The sequence below is a fragment of the Ursus americanus genome, chromosome 24 (assembly GCF_024610735.1).
Source record: "Ursus americanus isolate L20-20 chromosome 24, mUrsAme1.1.p, whole genome shotgun sequence".
NCBI lineage: Eukaryota > Metazoa > Chordata > Mammalia > Carnivora > Ursidae > Ursus > Ursus americanus.
This window is the reverse complement of record NC_142150.1, coordinates 44194959-44216520: the sequence shown is the minus strand read 5'-3', so window position 1 is coordinate 44216520 and position 21562 is coordinate 44194959. Positions and strand designations below refer to the sequence as shown.

Genomic DNA, 21562 nt, shown 5'->3' with positions numbered 1-21562 from the left:
GAGCTTCAACTCCTGTGCTGTGGGGGCCCAGTGCCCAGACCCAGCATCGCGGGCGTGCAGGCCCCAGGCTGTGTCTGCTCCAGGGAGTGGCCGCCTGTGTGCAAAAGGTCAGCTTCTGGGGCTTGGGCTCAGCCTGCCTGCAGGTGGAGGGGTGAGGGTCACGGGGTGGTGGCACTGCGGACTTCCGAGGCTGTCTAATGGTCGTTCACATGGCTGGGGTTCAGCCCTGGCTTTGAAGCATGGGCTAGGGACCGCTAGACCGCTAAGCCCAGGGTGATCCAGGCCCTGGAAGAGTCATGTGGACCTGGGTGGGCAGAGGGCTGGTTCTCATGACAGAGGGGCCACCGCCCTCCTAACCTCAGGGGGAGGAGAGGACATGGGGGTGGCACCATGTGGCAGGAGGGTGTGGATGAGATGCTGGGGAGCAGGGTTGCCTGGCAAGAGGCTGGTGGGGGCAGCAAAGTCCTCAGCAAGCTATGTGTGTGTAGTAGGCTGGTGGGCTTCTCGCCCTCGTCTCCGTGTTTCTGCACTTCCTGAAACTTTAAAGAATAGGCGTGCATTTCATATAAAGGGACAAAGCTAACTTTTTAAAAATGAGAGAATGATTGCTAGGGAGGAATTTCTGTCTCTTTCCACCTCTGTCTCTGCCCCCTCTGTCTCTCTCACTCTCTCTCTCTTATATTCTCAGAACTCTGGGGAGGGAATGGAGTTAGGGGCCAGGGTGAGTGTGGTGGAGAATTTTGCTCAAGGTTATAGAAAAAGGTCGAGGAGAATTCGTCGTTCTCACCCACAGCTCATCCCAACCTCTCAATAGACCAAGGGACATGTCTGAAGAGGAGAAGCTTCCAGAAGCCTGGGCTGCACAGAAGCTGGAGACAGAGACCCCACCCGGCTTCCCTGCGAGGGGCACCCAGCCCCCTGGCAGCCCAGCCAGCACTTCCGTCTAGCTGAGGCCCCTGACGTCACTTACGTTGATGATGACGGCCAGCTTCCCGACACCTCTGAGAATGTTGTACCAGATTCCTGGGGGGGTGGGGGGAGAGAAGCACAGTTTCAGGTCGGCTCAGCTGCAGGCTGTCAGGAACCCCGGCCAGCAGGCAAGCAGGACCGGCTTGGTCCCTTCCTCGGTGGGCAGGTCTGTGGGAATGAGCAGATGTTCTGGAGCTCGGGGGGGATCCTGGCTGATGACAGAGCCTCGGCGGTCCCGGCTCAGCAGCTGTTTGGAGGCAAACTGGAGCTTCTAAAAGGGGTGCTTCAAATCAGCTGCTCCCTGAGTGGTTCTGCACCCGTGAACCTGCTCGGACTGCTAACTGGCCTAGATGAAGCCTTTCCTTCCAGACGGACAAAGATTCAATTTGGATGTGGTTCCTGCCCAAAAGCGTCCACGTAAGAGTAGGTGCAGACCAAACCCATGAGGTTTCCATGTCTTGGCCCTGACATGTCGCTCTGATGCTAGAAGAATTTAGGGACAGGCCTCTAACTGTATGTTGGGGTCAAAGAGCAATGCCAGGGCCCCGGGCTGGGGACGCTGGGGTCACGACCCGAGCAGAACGACCTGACGGCAGTGAGGTGCAGAGCACTTCCTGTCTGGGTGCCCCCGTTTCTGCCACCCTGAGGTCCAGCATTGCACCTAATTATGGGCGAGCAGAAGGCCATATACGGCGGTCCTCCAGCCTGTGTGCAAAAGGTCAGCTTCTGGGGCTCGGGCTCAGCCTGCCTGCAGGTGGAGGGGTGAGGGTCAGCGGCCAAACAGGCGGTCCTCCCCTGGCCTCCCCAGCAGGACTAGGCCAGCGGCCAAACAGGCGGTCCTCCCAGCGGCCAAACAGGCGGTCCTCCCCTGGCCTCCCCAGCAGGACGAGGCCAGCAGGGCCCGGCGAGGGAGCGCCTTATCTGAGGGCCCAGAGCAGGCCGGGCCTGTCAGGGCCCCTGCCTGACCCTCTCCTCCAGCCCAGCTGGGCCCTATCAGGCCAGGCACGCATCACGGGCACTGTGGGCCTCAGAGCCCTGTCCCGGGTGGTCTCTCCCCGCCCTGGACCCCGCTGAGACGGGCATAACCAGCACTGCCGAGAGAGGGTGGGAGGGGAGCGGCCTGGTATGCGTGTTGTTATGGAAGAGTGTGGCAGGCTGGGGAGACCGCCGCTCGGCCAGGGGGAGCTACCAGTGGGCATTTCTGCCCTAGCAGTGAGCGCTGGGAGGCCCCCTGGACCCGTATCTGCAAAGACAGCGAGAGCACAGGCCCACGAGACCTGAGAGTGGAGGCCGCAGGCTCAGACGCAGCCCTTGAGGTCCATGTGCGAGGCGCACCGGTCGCTCGCTCCGCAGCCCTGGCGGGTGACCGCTCCACACAGCAAGCGTTTGGTGGGCACTGCGGACCCGTCTCTGCCAGGCTGTGCGGGAAGCAACGGCGGCCTGCCTCCTATGAGCAGCCCTGCCACCCAAGGGAGCCAGGCCCTGATCTGCGATGAGACGGCATGGGTTCTGTTCCGGCTTCCCCACGGAAGCAGTGGTTCTCAACCTTCTTCCCTGCTGGAACGCGCGGTGCACACTCTGGTACCAGGTCCACCCCACCCTGTCTGGCTCCCCTCAAGAGCACCGACGGGGATGCAAGACAGCGGGCGATGGCAGGGGTGACGCTTCCTTACAAGGTCAGCATTTCTGCGCTTCCTGCCCGGCTGCTTGGGGCTGGGGGCGTCTCTGCAGACTCTGGGCTCCCGGGGAGGCTGTGCACTGCACATCCTTGCTTCCCTCCCGGGCCTCGCATGCTGTCTGGCACCTGGGGCTCGGCACTGCTCGCTTGACATTTGCTGAGTGACTGCAAGAGCATTGAAAGCTCCTTCCAACCAGGCTGCTGGCATCAGAGCACGATGGCAGCCCTTGGGCCACATCCCGGCGCATGGGTGTTTTGTAGGGCTCTCGTGCTACTTGAAAATGCTGACTGGTGTTTACAGATTGGGATGATGTGTTTTTAAAAGTCTGGACTTGCCGTTTCTGAAAGAGCCTTGCTCCCAAACGGGGCTGGTGTGGCTCCACCGCCCCTTCCAGGCCATGCCGTGCACTGTGGGTCTGTTCTCTGCATTGTTCACTCACTCACAGGGCCCGCCGGGCGCTGCAGGGTCTGGGTTTGCGACCTCCAAGATCGGATGCTGGGGGCTGGCTGACCCTGGCGCAGGTGAAGTGTCTGGGGCAGGGGGCTCCTGGGGGAGGCGGCGTCACCTGAGCGCAGCACGAGGAAGGGAACGGGTCTTGCACCCGCCCAGCTGACAGGCCAACGGGTGGAGGGAGGGGAGCGGGGGAAGTGGGAGGGACCAGGCTGGCCTGTGCGATGGGCTGGAGAGCTTCCCGGAGCCCAGGACCGAGCATACCGTACAGGCCCCGGGGCGTCTCTGTGTCCAGGCCCCAGATCCCCGGGGGACCCCACACCAGAATCATGGGTTTTTGTTCAAAAATGCCACACCAGGCGCCAGCCCCGGCCCTCGGGCTCAGCCTCCCTGGGAGTCTTCAGCCTCCCTCTGTGCTACCGGGAGGCAGGCTGCAGAGGACGCCACGCTCCAATGACCTCCAGATGCAAGAGGAAACTTTCCAGGCTCCTTGTAGGAGAACCTCGAAGGGGAGGGAAGGCGCTGTCTTCCTCTTTAAGGTGTCCCTGCTGTCCCCGGAGACACCAAACCCCCTTTCCGAGAACGACACAGCCAGGTGTTTCGTCTGGCCTGACCACACGCGGTACGCAGGAGCCCGACGCGTGCAGAGGCTGCTCACTGGGAAGGCTCAGAAGCGTATGTGTGAGAGCAGGAAGCAGGCAAACCAGCTGTCAGAGGTCAGGGCTGGGAAGCTGGAGCCGGGTTCCCACTGGCAGGGAGCTGGGTCCCCGCAGTGACTCACCACGCCTCCCCTCCCAGCCAGAGCCTCCCCCAGCCACCCCTGGTGCCCTGGGTGCAGCCTGTGGGGGCCACCGGGCCGGCGTCCCCTCGGGGCCCACACGGATCACAGGAGGAATACAAAGGCTTGTTCAAGGAAAGTTTACCGGGAAAGAAGGGCAGATTATGCCTCCAACCAACCAGACAGGAACCAGGAAGTGAGCAGCTGACCCGTAAGAACAGGGAACGAAGGGGAGCCACGGGCAGGAGAAGGCAGACGTGAGTCCCAGCCTCACCGGTAGTGGGAAGGACCACGCCCGCGACAGGCACAGAGGCTGGGAGGTGGCCGGGGAGCTCCCTTTGACCCTGGTGGGTTTGCGGGTTTGAGGACGAGGCCGCAGGGGAAGTGGGGCTCTGCCAAAGCAAAGACACACCCACTGTGCACCTGCCTGGGGCCTCCGGGCGCCTGAGAATCAGGCCTTTGTCAGGGGAAAGTGATGAGGAGGCCACACTCTGTCTTTACTGCCACCAGGCACAGGGCTCCAGAATCGCCAGGGCTGTCCAGGGAGCGCCTGGCCAGCTCTCCTGTCCACCCCTTTCTTTGCGGGCCTCTGGTGCACAACGTAAGCTTTTCCAGGCAAACCCTCTGCTCACGGAGGTGCTACAGGGATGGGTGGTCCGGAGGGTGGAGGGCTGGGGCCCTGGGGTCTCCGGTTCCAGCTCAGCCTTGGTAACCCCTGGCCTTTGTCTCCCCATTGGGAAAACAGGACGGAGGATTTGCCCAAGCCCCCTCTAGAGGTTCCCTGGAGGACCCGCAGCCGAAAGCCCCAGGAAGTGATCCAGGCCACATGCAGCCCTCTGGGGTTCACCCTCAGAGCAGGGCATGAGGAGCTCACGGGAACCCTGGGGGCAATGTCTTCATCCGGGGAGGGGACTTGTGAATGCAGCCTGGGGCCCAAATGCAGCTCACTGAGCCCTGAGTGAGAACGATGTCTTCACGGCCCACAGAGACCGCGGTGCCTAGGACGGTCCTGCAAGGGAACCCAAAGCTGAGCTCGAACCCGGAGCAGCAGCAACCCCAGGGCTGTGGCGTGCGGGGTGCGGGGCTCGCCCCACAGCCAGGGCTGAGGCAGAATCAGGCGCCTGGGAGCCAGAGCAGACTTCAGAGGGCCAGTTAGTTCAGGGACTTTTAAAACCTCTTAAAATCACAAGCAAAATCTGCCAGCAAGTCCAGCTGGGAGGGCGTCTGCGGACTCTCTGCTGATTGGGTCATCCAGAGGGTGACAGACAGAAGGGCACAGACGCACCTCTGTACTCGAGCCCCGGCTCTGGCTGGTGCCCCTTGCTACAGAACGCCAAGGTTTCCCGGCCGTCCCAAAGCTGGGCCCTGAAGGAGTCCCCGTGGATGCCACAGTGCAAACGTGGCTGCGGTGAACCACACAGAATCATCCACACGTGTGACACGTGGCCACATGTGAGCGTGCGAACGGCACTTCGTGCCATTCAACCTGGGAGAGCGCATGTCTAGGAGGCGGTGCTGGTGAGCGGCGGGCACGGCCACACCACCAGTGCCACCAGGCGCCAGGGCAGGCATGGACCGAGGAGCCCCACGAACACGGGGGGGTTGGGATGGCCGAGGAGCATTTCTGACGAGGACGAGCCAGTGCCAAGGGCTGGAGAAGCCCCCGCCTTCCAGCTGATGACGTCTGCCCTGCTGACGTCCTATCACCCTGGCATCCTGTCCTCATCTCGGAAAAATGACAGATAACACTCCTAACACGTCCATCTTGTGTCTGCCACCAGCGAACGCGGATGTGCCGTTTCAACAAAAACTGTGTCAAATAGGACTCCCAATCAATGTATTTTTGTAATTTTCCCATCTAATTTCAAGATAAAATATAAACTTTCTTGCGTTCACCTTGAAAACTGGTCCGGGCTGCGTGAAGGTGACTCACTGTGAGACGATCAGCGTTGCTGACAACTCTGGCTACCAGGTTAGCCGTCGTGCTCCCCGTCAGCGCACCATCCCTCCCCCCCTGCCTCTCCTGCACGATGATGGGCAGGAAGCCCTCGCTGACGGGGGTTAGAACCTTCTCGGCCCTGACTCTCCAGGCAAGACACACAGAGCTCTTCCTGCTTGTGGACACTGAATACACTGCACGGAAAGGCGCCCGCTCAGCCCCTGACACGAGCTTCCCACCCGTCAGCTCTGTCTGGGCGCTGGGGCCACACAGACAGGAGGGTGGGGTGTTCGCACCTCGGGGACATCCTAGTATGGCCAGATGTCAAGATATTCAGACACCCAACATGTTCTGGAATGTTCTCTCAGGAGTGGAGAGGTTGGGGTGGGGGTGCGAAGGAGCCTTGAGGTCTCCCGCCCCCCACGCTGAGCCCCCGAGTCTGCATCCAGGAGCCTGTGGGGACCCCATACCCAACCCTGGTCTGCCGGCTCTGGATCGAGCTTCTGGGGAGCAGAACCCCTCCTCCAAACCCAGCACACGCACAGAACCAGCTTCCGAGAGTCACTCACCGATGTCCTTGGCTCTGACAGCCACCGGCCTGCGGAGCTCAGTGACGAACTTTTTGGCGTCCAGGCGGATCTCGATGATGTTATTAAGCAGCGCGAACAGTGGGGCCAGGGGGAAGGATGCGACGAACAAGGTGACGAAACCAAACTGGATGACTGCAAGGAGAGTGGGACGGTCAGCATGCCGCTGCACCCCACGGCGGGCCCCCACGGCAGGTGCCACAGCTGAACACACGGGGCTGGCGGGGTCTGGCTGGCTCCCTGCCTCTGACGTGCCCCCTGCACCTGCATAAGAGGGGCCCTGGGGACGCTCCCACCACGACCCCAGGTGACCCCGGGCCAGGAGGGGGTCTCCAAATTTTGCTCTGGACCCCAGCATGGACTCCTAAATGACAAGCATGTAGTCACTAATCACACATCCAGTCTTGGACCATCATCAGTGATGGAGAAAAGGCCCCCGTGACCACGAAGGCCCAGACTTGTTCACCCCATAGAGGGCTGGCAAGGGCCCCGGGCAGGGCCCCGGTGCCCAGTAGCTGGGGGTCCCTGGGACCTGAGGGGCCTGCCGGTATCGCTGCGTGTCCAAGAGCCCCCATCGTCCCCTTCCTTGGGCCTTGGGGACGGAGCTGCGTGGGCCCACCGTCCAGGACAATCTGGCCCCTCTCAGTGCCCACTCTCGGACCATCCCCATCGTCACCAGGCCGGCCCTGGGGCTTGGACTTTGGATGCTACGGCCAGCACAGAGCCGGGCTCCTGGGAGAGGTCAGGTCAAGGTTGCTGAACAGCATAGGGGAGGCTGGTTCATGACTGTACAGTCTGTCCCAGGGCTCTCACTGTCTGCCAGGTGGTAAACAAGGAAGCCGGCAGAATGTCACCGTGTGCCTGGCGGGCTGATTGTGGCCATTGTTAGAGCCGCTGGTGGGGGGCTCCGCGGGAGCCTCTGTCTGGGAACGGGGCCGCTGGCTTCTTGCTCGCCCTGTGGGCCTCCGTGGGACGCTTCTGTGCACGTGGTTGTGTCCGCAGGTGGCTCTGGCGGTGATGGAGGCCTCGGATAAACAGGGCCGTGGGCTCCACGTGGGCCGCTGAGGCCTGGGGCTGTGGGGTCCTCACTCCCGAGTGGTGCTGCCTCCTGCTGCGTGCGCCGGCCGAGAAGCGGCGGGGTGGGGGGTGGAGATGGCATGGGCCCGGGGCACCCCCAGCTGCCCTTCTCTTCAGTCTCGGGCACCGTGTGCTCCAGGCGCCCAGCAGAGTCAGTCCTCGGGGAGGAGACCAGCAGTGGGCGTGACGGAGAGTGTCCTGAGCTGCGGGGTATGGCTGGGTCACAGGGTGGGCTGCTCCCTGGGTGGACAGAGCCCCGTCCCAGGAGTTTCACCATGCCCAAAGGAAAGCGGGATGTGACCTCCAGCCATTGTAGAAATTAAACTCCGGGGAAGCGTCTGTCTGCCAGCCAATCCCAGGCTGCCCTTCCAGTGCCTGCCCACTGCCCCCCCCCACACCCCTCACCCGGGCAGGCAGGGGTGGCCCTCCTCCTGGATGCCAGGGCTGACACCAGACAGCCAGGGAGGGAGCAGGTCCATGGTGGTCCGTGGGGGTCCACAGGGGTGAGGGAGCTGCCTGCCCACCTCTGGTTCACCTTGGATTGCGTTCCAGGAGAGAACAGACAATGTCATCTGAGCACAATGCTATTTCCATTTTCTGTCTTGAGATTCTTTTCTTTCTGAGTCAGTGGCAAGGTGCTTCTTGAACAATCATCTGGGATGCTGGGTGTGACTTCTAGGACCCACTGGGCCAGCAGGAGGGAAGCACTCGTGGGGCCACCCTGCCCCTTGACACCCAAGAGCAGGCCTTGGGTTTGCTCAAGCATTTGTTTAAAGTGGAAGGTCCCAGGTCCCACCCTGCACCGACCAGGGGTGGGCCCCAGAGCCAGCATTTGAAATGTGCTATTCATGGTGGCTGGGGGCCCGACACTTTAGGACCCCTCTGCGGAGGTCTTCCCGGCCTCCTTTGCTCGTCTGTTCACTCAGCGAACATGTACTGAGCTCTCACCATCCACCTGAACTGTTCTAGGTGTGGGGGTATGGCAGTGAAGAGAATAAAAGGTCCTGTTTTCACAGAACTTTCATCCTTCTGCTGGGAGGTAGAGGTAAAGGCCTGATGGGGACTGCAGATGCCAGCTGGTGACAAGAATTAGAGCAGGGGAAGAGGCAGAGAGTCACAAGGGTACAGGGGAGGGGCTTCCTCCTTTTAAACACTGTGGTCAGAAAGACGCCTCTGGCGGAGGACATCCTGAACACAGCCCTGGGAAAGGGAGAGAGTGAGTCATGCAGGTGTTAGGGGGAGAGCATTCCAGACAGGGCACAGCTAGTGCAAAGGCCCTGTGGCAGGCAGGAGCTCTGCGTGTTTGGGTAACAGCAAGGAGGCCAGTGTGGCCGGCATGTCGGGAGGAGGTGAGGAGAGGGAGGAGGTGGGGTTGGGGGGCTCCTGGGGGCCATGAGAGCTGCACCTGCCCTATCCCCCCCCAGTGCACCCCCCTGAGAGTTCGGGGCCCCCGAGCCTGGGCATCCTGTGCAGGCGCAGCGGCTGGTGACGAGGCTCCACCCCGGGCATCTCCCGAGCTCCGCTCCACCCAGAGGAGGGCCCGGCCGGTGCTTACTCATCTCCATGTACTCCGGCGTGAGGCCCGCGAAGGGCTCCAGAGTGTAGTCCACCTCGTAGCGCTGCCTCCTCTTCACATACTCGTCGTGGTCTGAGGGGCTCTGGCGTCTCAGCCTCAGGTAGCGGATGAACTTCTTCATCTTCCTGAGGGAAACACCGTGTCACTCCAGTTAGCGTCCGGGAAGACGGACTTGCGCGCGAGGGCCAAGGTCACTTCCAGGTTGTCTTTCTAATTCTCTGAGCCGGGACTTCTCTGCCGATGATTTCGTGGGCCCTCCCCCGGGAGGCAGGGGCCAAGTGCCATCATATGGTTTCTGACATAAGGAAACAGGTGCAGGGAGAGCCTACAGGGTCAGGGGTCAGCTAGGGCCAAGCAGATGCCGTGAGTGTGGGGAGGGGGGCGGGGGTCATGGAAAATCACCCCAACGTCCCTGACTGCAGCGGGCTGGCTGCCTTGGAGGCGGAACGGGACACAATTCTCAAAGGGCACAAGGTCAGGAAGCACAGTGTCGAGGGGTTCCCTCTGCCAACCGCAGGGGGCTGGCGTGCGGGTCAGGACCATGCCATCCCCAGCGCGCTGCGGAGCAGGGAGTCATCTGGCCCCCCACCCTCTTCTTGTCTACCACGGGGCATCTATGCCCGGCCTTCCCCTCCTGTCCTCACCCCCTCCCTGCCCAGGTCCCACCTCACCTGTCACCCAGACCACCTCAAGAGCCCTCTGGACACCCCAGGGCCCCACGTCCGCCCTGCCCCACCCGGACCCGGGCCCAGGCCTTACTCACGGGATGCCAATCTCAATCCCCCCGCCCCACCCGGACCCGGGCCCAGGCCTTACTCACGGGATGCCGATCTCAATCCCCCCGCCCCACCCAGACCCGGGCCAGGCCTTACTCACGGGATGCCGATCTCGAACAAGTTGTTTTGGATGAGCTGCTTGCCCAGCATGATGATGCTGAGTTGGATACAAAGCTCCATCAGGCAGCCCCCCGGGGCACACTGCGGGACAGAGAGCAAGTGCATCAGACCCCCGCCCCTGCCCCCATCATGGACTCCTGGACAGATGACCGCGGCCCTGGTGCTGTGGGTTGAATGTGGCCTCCACAAAGATACGTCTCCATCCCAACCCCCAGAACCACAGAATATGGCCTTTGTTGGAAAAGGGTCTTTGTAGACGTGGCCGAGTGGAGATGAGGCCATACTGGAGTGGGGTGGACCCTGAGGCAGTGGCCGGGATTCTTATAAGAAGAGGAAGCACACGGACAGAGAAGTGAAGGCCGTGCGAAGGCAGAAGCAGACGCCGGAGGGCCCCCGCCAGAAGCAAGGCATGCCGAGGATGCCAGCAGCCCCCAAAGCGAGGGGCAAGGCTCGAGGAACCGTCTCCCGAGCCTTCGAAGGAGCACAGCCCTGCTGGCTCCTTGATTTTGGACTTCTGGCCTCCGGAACCGTATGAGAATACATTTCTGTCATTGTAGGGCCACCTGCCCTGTGTTACAGCAGTCCCAGGAAGCGAATGCACCTTGCCTACAGGCTGTCAGGGCTGGAATGGGGCTCAGAGAGGGGAGCACATTGCCAGGCAGTGGGCAGTAGCAGGGCTGGGTCTAGGGGCCCCTCCTCCTCCCCCAGGGCCGGTGTCTTGGTCCCACGTACTGCTGCCTATCCATGGGCCCTGCACGGCCGTGGCAGCCTGGGCCCTGTGCGGTTGGGAAGCCACGTGGTAAGGCAGCTGACCACCCCTCCGAGGCCAAATGTCGCTGTCCTAGGTGGGCCTGCACCCACTGCCTGAGGCCGGATGTGGGCAGGCCCGGGATGGGCCAGAGGCTTAACCCACCTGAGTGATAGAAGCTCAAGGGACATTGGGTGACCCTCTGGGGCACAGCTGACCCCTCTACGGGTCTGGAACAAAACTTTTTATACTATTACCACAGATTTCATGTTGGAGAGCCACCATTTCTTTAAAAAAAATGATATCCTTTGATTTATTCTATTTTACAAAGGCATTTCCCCAATTTCTCCGACCATTAAAGAATTTGACATGGTATCGTTTACAGAAAGGCCGAAATCGTATAACAGGAGAGCACTTCATGGGTTTTTCACAAACATCTGTTCCGGTGGGTGAGGCCCATGTCTTGGGCTGTTCAGGGCCAGGACTCAGGGGCTTGAACCTCTTGGCTGTGCCCCAGGCAGCCAGGTCACCCTGTACCTGAAGGCCACCGCAACCCTCTCCACCCCATTTCCCAGGGGCTTTAGCAGAAGACCCACCCCTTGTTTTCTAATAAGCTGAATTATCCTGGGCATTGGAAATGCTGACAGGTTTCCCTGACAGCTGACGTCCCGGTGGCCCCGAAGCCCCGGCTTGGTCTAGCGGGGCCACTGGGGCAAGTCCCGTGGCCGGTGCGCTAACCAGACCCACAGTGGCTGCAGAGGCTGAGCAGAAGCCAAAGGTCACCAGCACTGATTTAGGGGGAGAGAGGCAAGCATTTCTGTATTAAAGTAAAAGGATGAAGCTGAGTTCTGTCTCGTCCTGATTAACCAAACTTAACAAAAAAGAAAAAAACCACTCAGCATCTTACAGAAAAAGATAAATCAAACGGCTGTTATTCTTTTGTTGAGTTTGAAGAGACTTTCTCCTTTTAGGGTAATGCTATATGGACACGTCAAATAGGCTCAGAGCCCCACCCCAGCAGCGGGTCAGCAGCAAAGAACCCCCTCCCCGGAGGAGGGAGATGCTACCCCATAACGTTTGCTGTGTGGACGTGCTTACCTCTTCCATCCGGAAGGAACGGAAAATGTACACATAGTCGCCCGGGCGTCCGACGAACCTGGAATGAGTGGGGATGGTGGGAGGCGAGGGGCAGCGCGGGGAGACCCCAAGGTGGGGGCTGCAGCCTTGACGCGCACACAGGCTTCCGGCGGCTGGTACACGACCACTGTGGTGTGCTGTGGTCGCGTGTCCCAGGAGCTCCCAAACCCACGATGCGTGACAAGACGGGGTCTCAGCAGGAAGCCAAGAGGGAAGGGGGCCGGGGTGGCAGTGGCAGGCGTGGGACTGAGGCAAAGCTGCCTAGCGTAGACCTTGCCACCTGCCACAGCCTCATCAGGCTGGGGAGCGGTGGGGACCTCTGAGGGCCTGCTCCGTGGTCACGGATGATCTCAGGGGGCCTGGACCCCTTGGCCGGGCTCTGGGACCCTGGTGCGGGAGGGTGGCCACTATATGACATGATGCTGAGGAAGAAGCCTAAGAGGGATTCTGGGATCAGACCTGCTAGCCCCGGGCAGGAAGGGGGGCTGGAGTCTTGATGCGTGGACCACAAGCCCCTCCAAGCCCAGGGTGGCTCGGAGAGTCCGGGCATGGAGTTTACCCCACCGCTAGCCTGGAATGCCAAGCTGGCCATGGCTCTGCTTTCATACCTACTCCTGCAGCCCTAATCCCGTCAGTCATCCACCCATCCACTGGGGAGCAGCTGGAGCTCGTGCCCAGGGTCCCCGTTGCTCTGGCCCCCCTGCAGAAGCCAGGCCTCTCCACGAGCTCAGTGGCAGTGGGAGCCACTCTGAATGCTCTGCCCTGGGCCCAGGGCCTCCCACCTGCAGGGAGATGGGGAGGAGAGCCTCCTACCGCCCCGGGAGGAAGGAGGCGGGAAAGGCAGTGAGACTCAGAAACTGCAGTCCCTACCTGCCTTTGAAGAAAGCCACGTAAAAGATGGGTGTATAGGAATTCACGAACTTCAGCAGGAAAGCCTTGAAGATCAGCCTCTCCTCGAAGCTCTTCTCCGTCTTTGGAACCTCTAGAAGAAGCGGGATGCATGTGCCCATGTACTCGGCTCTCCGGGCGATGAAGCTCAGAGAGGGTAAGTGACCGGCCCAAGGCCCACAGCATAGATGCACACTCACCAATCTTGGTGAGCCAGCGGGCTATGCAGCCGTAGACCTCGTCCAGCAGGATGATGACCACCAGGTTGATGATGACCGCGGTGGCTGTGACCGTGACCCGGATGTTGGACCGCACGGATGGGGAGGAGTTCATGGCCAAGGCGGCAGCCGTGGAGATCCTGTAGATGATGACTCCCAGGACGATGGCGAAGGTCACCGCGATCTGGGAGGGAGGGGAGCTGGCCAGGTGCAACCAGAGCCCCCCAGCCCGGCTCCCCCCACCCGGCAACAATTCAACTTCAGCACGGATGGGCTCTTGTCACTCCCTAATTGCCAGGCTCTATGGTGTCAAAGCTCCACAGACAGATGGACAAGGGGCTAGTTTCTGTTTTATGGAAGAGGACACTGAAGTTCAGAGACGTTAGCTAACCAGGCCAGGTTGCCCAGCTCACGAGCCGGGATTGACCAGGTGAGACCGTGGAGCCTGACATTCCCGGGATCTCTGCTGCCACCTGTCTCAGGGCACCACGCCTTCTTTCCTGCCCACTGACCCCAACAGGGCACCGGGTGGCCGAAACCCGAGGGGCTGGCCTGGCTTGTGTGAGCCAGGCTGACTCCGGGGAAGAGGGGTTCTCCCCGAAACACGGGTGGCCCTGAGCGGGAGGAGGGCTGTTCCGGAGGCGGGTGGATGTGGGGCAGTCCAATCCCCAGGGGCTGCAGGCCTGGCTGGGACAGATAGTTTGGGACCCTTCTCCCAACCTCTCCACGAGCCACCCACACACCTGGCTCATCGCTTGTCTGGCCAAACCCACCAGTGGACCAGAACGTTCCATAAAGCTCAGACTGGCAGCTGCCTGGGAGGCTGGGGTGGGCACTGGCTAGGCTGGTGAGTTTATTCTATGTGGAGCAGCCTGTCTGCCTGGGTTTCTCTTCCTTTTCCTCACAGACCCTAACTCACTGGAGATGACCTCATCCTCACGCGGTCCCGCACTGGGGTGTGGATGCGGGGAGACCCCAACCCCAGGACGCACTGAGGACGGAGGGTGGCTGTGCCTGGCTGTCGCTCACACCCGACGCTGCCTGCGGGTCGGGCTCTGCACTCTTTCCGTTCCCTTCTGGGTGACCTGTGTCACTTCCTCCCGCTCAGGGCGCAGAGGGGAGGCCCTGGCCTGCTAGGATGGTCCCTCACGGCTCCTGGCACGCTCCTGCAGTGGCGTGGGGGCTGCACTGCGTCTCAGGTCACGGCTTGGAAAGGCCGTGGCTGGCTCAGCCCCGAGGGAGACTGCAGCCATCAGAAATCTAGGAAAGCTCCTATTTTAGACTTTGGGCTGGTCCTGCCGCTTCTGCACACATCTGTGGGTGCTGGGCGGCAGCCACACCCTGCTCGGGAAGCTCTGGCAGCCCACGCCACACCCTGACCACACTCCCCGGCCAGCTCCGGGAATGAGGGCTTTCCTTGGAAACTCCCTCGCTCCTGCCAAGGGGCCCCTCCCAGGGGAGGGCACCACCCCGGCCTCAGAGGTGGCCTCGTGCCAGCATGTGGCGGTACAGACGGGCGGCCGGCCCGCAGGGTGACTCAGTAGGAGTGTGTTCCCCGCTTCCTGCCAGAGGGCGGGTGTGCCCCTGCGACACGCAACACCTCTGTGGGCAATACCCCCTCTGGGTTAAAAGGGCCGCCGGGGTCTGGCTGGTGAGTTCGACCTGGCGTTGGCAGGACCAGGAATATGGGGAGAGGGCATTGTAGGGGCTCAACCCGTATTTGCTCAATGAGTGAAGCTCCTGGCAGGGGGGAGCAGGGGCAGAGCTATGACTGATTCGTCCATGAGCAAAAACCAACACAAGCCCCCGCCTGCAGTGGAGCTCGCACAGAGCAGTGGGGCCCTCGGGGCAGAAGGCTTGCCTGGCACCTGGACCCACCACCTCCGGCCTGGTGGCCTGGGGAGAGGAGCCAGACCTGCGGCCTCTCTCCTCCTCAGCAGGACGGAGTGGGATTGGGATTGTGAGGACTCAGGGGGACTCCCCGCAAGGCCCTTGGGCTGCTGGACACATGCTCAGGCCCCGGTTCATGGCGGCCAACCCCAGGCCCTGGGTACCGGGCCACAGGACTTGAAGCTCCTGGGCTGGACAAGGGACTGGCCATTTTTACAGGGACCTTGGGTCCCTGCAGACTCCTTGGCCCCTTCCCATTTTAGGGGCAGTGGTGGCCACTCCCCCCACTCTGGGACGAGGGCCAATGTCACGTTGATGCCTGACTCTGGTCTAGGTGAGTGCCACACCGTCTCCCCGTGGGCCGCCCTGACCTCTCCCACCTCAGCCTTCCGGAACTCACCATGAAGACAATGGAGACCAAGTTGGTGAAGTAGGCTGGGAACCGGTCTCTCCAGGTCAGCTTCACCTTGTCCGTCTGCAACACCAAACAATGTCGGGTCACCTGGTGGGACCCGTCACGGTGGAGAGAAGTCTGTGCGTGCACGCGGTGTGTGCGTGAACAACTCGGACAACAGAAAAACTCAGAAACACCTTTATGACAACACGCCCGCAGGTGACAAGTGAAAGCACACGTCCAGCATCCGAGGAGGGGTCTGGGGTCTCATCACCTATCAGATGCTGCCACGGAAGAGTACTCGTGTTTGGGAACATGACTCCCCTGCGTCCCTGGCATCATGGCGCCAAACGCTTTTCTACATCAGACCGTTAGGCCCGCGTCTGGGGGACGCCTGCATCTGGCCCAAGCCTCACTACGAGGCTCGAAGATTGGAGATGTTTTGCCCTCTGCCACCCAGACCATAATAGTTATTTTTCCTGCGCGGGGCAAGCTGAAACAGGCAGCTAGCATTACAGGTTAAAACGCCGATCGCCGCGGCGACACGGGGCCTGAAGGCTGCCTGGCTCGGGGACGGCCTGGGCTGGCGGGGCCCTTGAGCAGCAGCTCGTCACTAACCCGCGATCTTTCTAGAACGGGGGTGGATTTTTAAACGGGGAGAGGCACGTATTAGGACAGAAAATGCTGACGAGGGCGGTACCCCGGCACTCATTCCAGGGGCGGGTGGCATGCGTGTTAGCGGGGCGACCGAGAACCACACGCAGGCAGCCGTGACAAGCACGCTTCACGAGCTCCCGTCCCCCCCAACACAGACCCACGGAAGCCATGCAGTGACATCTCGACACACGTCGCAGCTCGATGGGTGTGGCAGGAAGGCGAAGAAGCGTGTTAAAAAAAAATACAACAGAGTTTGTTGAGGAAAAACACAACGGACTTGGATCGTCTGCACACAGTCAAGACTCGCGTTGCCCCCGAAAGAGAAAAGTACCAATTTCACCCCCGCCATGGCGGTCTTAACCCTCTGCCTCCATTTGTTTGTTGACTCCTCTGGAATATGCCGGCGCTTCTGAGGGCGGGTGGAGGGAACAAGAGAGCACCGTGGGGTGAAGCGTGACGAGGCTCGGGAGCCGCGGGGCCCAGGCCCCCCGCCGTGTCCCCGTGGCCACGGGTCCGCCCCCGCAGGGCCAGCTGCCAAGGCCGATGTGGGTTGCGGGCTTTTGAGAACAGCGGGAGATGCAGACGCCCACGTTCTAAAGGAAGGGGGGCCGTGAAGGCCTGGGAACGGCAGACTCCCCCAGATAAGGCTTGGCGGGGCTTTGACCCGCCCCCTTGTGAGGTGGTCACTGTGATTTCGAGGGCGCTTATCACGCAAAGACACGCAGGACGCCATGTCCAGAAGTGCAGGTTCAGGGGCGCCTGGGGGGCTCAGTCGTTAAGCGTCTGCCTTCGGCTCAGGGCGTGATCCCAGGGTCCGGGGATTGAGCCCCGCATCGGGCTCCCTGCTTGGCGGGAAGCCTGTTTCTCCCTCTCCCACTCCCCCTGCTTGTGTTCCCTCTCTCGCTCGCTGTCTCTCTGTCAAATAAATAAATAAAATTAAAAAAAAAAAAGATAAAAAAAAAAAGAAGTGCTGGTTCATGTGCCAGCTAAGGGGTGGGTCTCCTTCTCTTCTGCAACTGAATTGGGTGCCATAGCTGGGGGAAAGAATTAAAGCCAAAAATTGAAGCTGGGAGCCGAGTGACAGAGAGGAGGAGGTGAGGGGTATGGCCCCCCAGACACAGACGGGGCCTGGGGCGCCCCCAGAGCCCTGCGAAAAGGAACCCCATACCCCTGTGGCTCTGGCGATGACAGCCGGGAGGCGGGGTGACAGAGTCTGGAAGGCACACCTGGCACGGCTGCCCAGAAGCGCTGTTTGGCCTTGGTTAAGGTTTGGACTTAAAAGGACTGACATGTGTCACGGAGCCTTTTAAGTCCTCATCCGTGCTCACCAGAGGGCCACTGTGAAGGCACGGGGTGGATGGTCTTAGGGGCCATATATCCCGACACAGGCGGGGGGGGCGGAGGGTGCCGCAGGGAACACAGGTCTTAGTGGCCCACAGGGGAGGCCTGTTGGGCTTCTGAGGCTGTGGTGTCCAGGCCCCTGCCTTTGGGGGGACGAGATAAGGTCTCGAGGGTCTCACGGGGAGGTTCAAGGCTGCTGGGTGCCTGCCCAGGAGGCAGTATGCACGGGGAAGGGCAGACGTTCGTGCTTTGTGGTCATTCGCAGCCTCGAGTCCCACTCAGACTCCAAGAGGCTGTTCGGGGAGGTGCACCCCCTTGCTGGCTGCAGCAGGACAAAGCCGGATTTTTGCCATGTTCCAGGAGCTGGGGCCCGAGAAGGGGTTTGTGGCTGTACCCACTTTACCCCCCCCAGATGGGATTTTGGGCAATTGCAACCCTTGGTCCCTTGGAACCAGCAAACCCTGTCCGTGTGCCACAGTTACAGGAAAGGTAAACCCAGGAGTTCGCCTGATCATCCCCAGAGGCTGAGGTGTGAACGGGAACGTGGGTGGGGGCTGCTCAGGGAGCGTCTGCTTCCCGCCCTTCAAGGACGGACACAAACTTCCCCAGCCACAGGAGAGGCTGCCGGGGGCCTGGGCCCTCCGCGCTTGTCCCAGGGCGTATAAAACACCTCCATTTAAAACCCCTAGAGGTTTGCCAGAATTGAGGCTGCAAACGTTAAGACACTCAGTTCGAACGAGAGGTTTGGGGAGAAAGAAAGTCACTTATCATAAAGAGATGGTGATCTTCAGAACAACACAAAACACCTCCCTCTCAATCCCACGTCTCTGAGGGAAACAAGGAGTGGGCCATTGGCTCCGGGACGCTGGTGGGGCAGACCCTTCTATTTCATACGTCAACATCGAACACAAGGGGTGATAAAATGTCAAGTGTTCTATGAAAGAGCAGCAAAGCTACCTGGTTCTTAATGGTGAAATGTTGGCCGAGGTCTGAGATACCCTCAGGGTAGATCAAGACGAGAGATGCATAGCAGAGCTGGACAAACTGCAGCCTGTGGACCAGACCTGGCCCCTTACTTGTTTTTATAGATAAAGTTTTATTGAATACAAGCAGGGCCATCTGTTTACCTGCTGCCTATGGCTGCTCTCGAGCTACAGAAAGCACTGTCGTTGTGACAGAGGCCAGCAGAGTCAGATATTTATGCTCTGGCCCCTCTCTGGGGGCCGGCCCTGAGCCTATACTGTTGATGACCACATGGTGTTTGCTGAGCCCCTGGCCTATACTGTTGTATGCACACAGTGTTTGCAGAGCCCCTGCTCTATACTGCTGTGTGCACATGGTGTTTGCTGAGCCCGGGTATGTACTGTTGTGTGCACACAGTGTTTGCTGAGCCCTGGTCTATAGTGTTGTGCATACAATGTTTTATTGCCAGGAAAGCCAACTGGCAACGGCCACCGTACCTCTTTGTTTTTGGATTCTTTCCTAAGCGACTTTTCCAAGACTCTGGCTTCATATTCAGCTCTGGGATGGTCCTGTGAAAGAAACCAAGTCAATGAGAAGCCTTGTTAACTGTGAGTCTGAGACCCTCGACATGAGCACACATGACAAATTCAGTCCTTACACTGGCCTTGGGCACCCTCTGGGGGCAGTTCGTAGCTGGCTGCTTGTACCATTTCCAATTTAGAATGCCCCATTCTCGGCCCATCCAGGATTCTCCCCCTGGTTGGGAACCCCAGCCCATTGGCATCCACGTCCCGGAGGCAGGTAGTCTGTGCCAGGCTGCCACCCGCCCTGCCTCCCACTTTCTCATGATGAACACCCAGCCATGAACTGGCCCCTGAGAATGTTCTATCAGGAGCCGTGGGGGTCGAAGAGACGGCAGTGTCAGCGAGCGCGGGCAGACCAGAGGTGCCAGGCCTCGGGGGAGCCCAGAGCAGGTCAGCGAAGGGCGCTGGAACAGAAGAACGAGGGGTATGAGAGGCCCAGAGATGGGGGAGGAAGCAGAGACCCCTGCCCGCGGTGGAAGAGCTGTGGGGAGCTGCGCGGCACAGACAGACGGCTCAGTGTGCGAGAAGGCCCCTCTCCCAGGGAGACAGGCTACAGGAAGATAGAGGAGTGACAAAAAATCCAAACCTTGACCGCCTCCTTCAGGGAACCAGGACGTAAAAACAAAAGCAAAAAGATTTCATTACTTTGTGTTGTGTTTGTAAGAAATAGGCCGCGTCCTCTAGAGATCATTTTCTTAAGAACTAGGAAGAAGGTGGATGGACACAGGGGACAAGGCGGACGTGGGGAACTGGGACCGGCTGAAGTCACCACTGCACAGGTCACGTCTGTGGCCCATGGGGTTTTGGAGGCCCCCAAGGGAGCGACGGGTGAGACTCAGGGAAAGGGCCCGCAGGCCAGACACAGGCTTCCCTTTGTGCCGGGCGCCAGCCCCGGGGTCAGACTCCATGAGGCTTCCCCTCAGTCACCAGCTCCCCGAGGAGGCCCTGGCCAGCCATGGGGGAGTGGGAGGCGCACGGGGGGGGGGGGGTGTCACTGGGTCCTGCCGGGGACTTGTGTCCAATGGCTCTGATCACCAAAACTAAGCCCCCAAGCTGTCAGGGGGAGGAGATCACGGGATGGGTTCCTGGGGGGTTGAACAAAGGGGACCACCCCCCTTCTTTCCCCAACCACAGGTGGAAAGGACACTGTAAATCTCCTAAAATAATAAGAAAATGACTGCTTTTTGTTCTACTCGAATCTTTCTCATAGAAACAGTTACAGGGAAGGCGGCTTGGCCAGGTGGATGGCTGACCCAGGCTGGGCCACCGGGGCAGAGAGCTGGGGTCCGTGCACGGCCGCACCCCTGAAGAGCTGCCTGCCGGTGGACCCGGGCGGATGCGGCCACTTGTGGAACGGGATGACGGAACCTGCCATAGAAGAGGGTTGCGCCCGGAGGTGGAGAGCCGGGTGACCCGTCCTGGGGCACCTGCTGAGGCTGGGCCCTGCTCCCGACCTACTGACCCTTTAAGAGCCCCTCGAACCCCATTGAGTGAGGACTAGGAGAGGTGAGGACACAGAGGCACAGAGGCTTCCCCCAGGTCCCACGGTGAGGGTAGTGGCAATTCGGGATGGGGCTCTGTACCCTGGCCCCTGAAATTGGTTGTCGCTAAGCCGCTGGGCCTCTCCCGGCAGACCCTTGCCCCCTGGTCTCCTGCCGACGTTGTCGGTACGGAGCCTGCACACGGGCTTCCCGGGCAGACGAGTGTCCGGCCCTTCAGTCTCAGGAGGGAGCGTGTCATGGGCGCCACATAAGAGGAACGTGAAAAAAATCAGTGGAAGAGATTTCCATGTGACAATGAAAGTGCCCGAGAGCTTTCTTTAAAAAAAAAAAAAAAAAAAGCATGGGGGGCATCCGGCTGGCTCAGCTGGTGGAGAGTGTGACTCTTGATCTCAGGGTTGGGAGTTCGAGCCCCATGCTGGGGGTGGAGTTTACTTAAAAAAAAAAAAAAAAAAGCATGTGCTTTATAAAAGTAAGTAGTGGGGGGGGTCCACCCCTGACGGCTCTGCTCTTGCCATGGCGAGGGGCAAAGCTTTCCTCCTTATTCCCCCCCCCCAGGAATTCTGGCTGGAGCTGGCGATTCGGGGATGGGGCAATGGCAAGGCTTCCCCTGAGGGGCCCTGGGGCAGGGGTCCCCCGCCAGCCCGGTGGCCACTCGCTCCTGACGCCCTTCTCCTCGGCGCACAGATACACGCAGCACCTGCCTGTCCTCGTCTTAGGGAAGGCCTCCCTCCCACTCCCCCTCCAGGCCCGACGGCAGGTGGAGCGCAGGCTCTGGGGGCGCGGGAGCAGCACCAGGGGCAAAGGTCATCTCAGGGCCTAGGGGCGGCAGTGGTCCCCTCGCAGACCTGCCAGGACGCCCCGGATGTAACGGTCTGTGCGGGGAGCCTGGGCCTGTGTCCACAGAAGCTTCGAGATCCGAGACTCCAGCAGACCCCAAAGGTCGTGCTGGCAGCGGGCGGTGACTCAGCACCAGGGAGGCGGGGTGGGGCACGGGGGCGCGGAGCCAGCCTGCTCACCTCCTCCTCCTCGAAGCCCGTGAGGTCCCAGTGATACCTGAGCCGCATCTGCTTCCGCTTCCAGTGCTCCATGAAGGTGGCAGCTGTGGGTAGGGGGAGAAGAATCACCCAGGACGGACGGGCACTCTCGTCTCCGGCACCGTCCGGACCAAGAACTTCACACCAGTTCACCCGTTCCGCCCTCCTGTGGACCCCACGGGACGAGGACACTCACTTCCCCATTTTACAGATGAAGAAACTGAGGCCCAGAAACATCAAGTCCCGGCCAAGTTT

The 21562-nt window shown here is 60.6% G+C and overlaps 1 protein-coding gene across 6 annotated transcripts in view; it reads right to left on the bottom strand.

The window, feature by feature from the left end:
- ANO1 (anoctamin 1) overlaps positions 1-21562 on the bottom strand; it is a 157491-nt gene that overhangs the window by 8266 nt on the left and 127663 nt on the right. For 4 of the 6 annotated variants that reach the window (XM_087855099.1, XM_087855098.1, XM_045775751.2 and 1 more), the window contains 12 exons: positions 21290-21372; positions 19358-19369; positions 18685-18756; positions 16215-16292; positions 15233-15307; positions 12925-13126; positions 12707-12818; positions 11798-11855; positions 9932-10032; positions 9035-9180; positions 6385-6537; positions 971-1023 (listed from right to left, as the gene is read on the bottom strand). In XM_087855099.1, the coding sequence (XP_087711225.1) occupies positions 971-1023; positions 6385-6537; positions 9035-9180; positions 9932-10032; positions 11798-11855; positions 12707-12818; positions 12925-13126; positions 15233-15307; positions 16215-16292; positions 18685-18756; positions 19358-19369; positions 21290-21372 (1145 nt within the window). The remainder of the gene's footprint in view (positions 1-970; positions 1024-6384; positions 6538-9034; positions 9181-9931; positions 10033-11797; positions 11856-12706; positions 12819-12924; positions 13127-15232; positions 15308-16214; positions 16293-18684; positions 18757-19357; positions 19370-21289; positions 21373-21562) is intronic. The other 2 variants (XM_045775752.2, XM_045775753.2) reach the window with 1 other exon arrangement.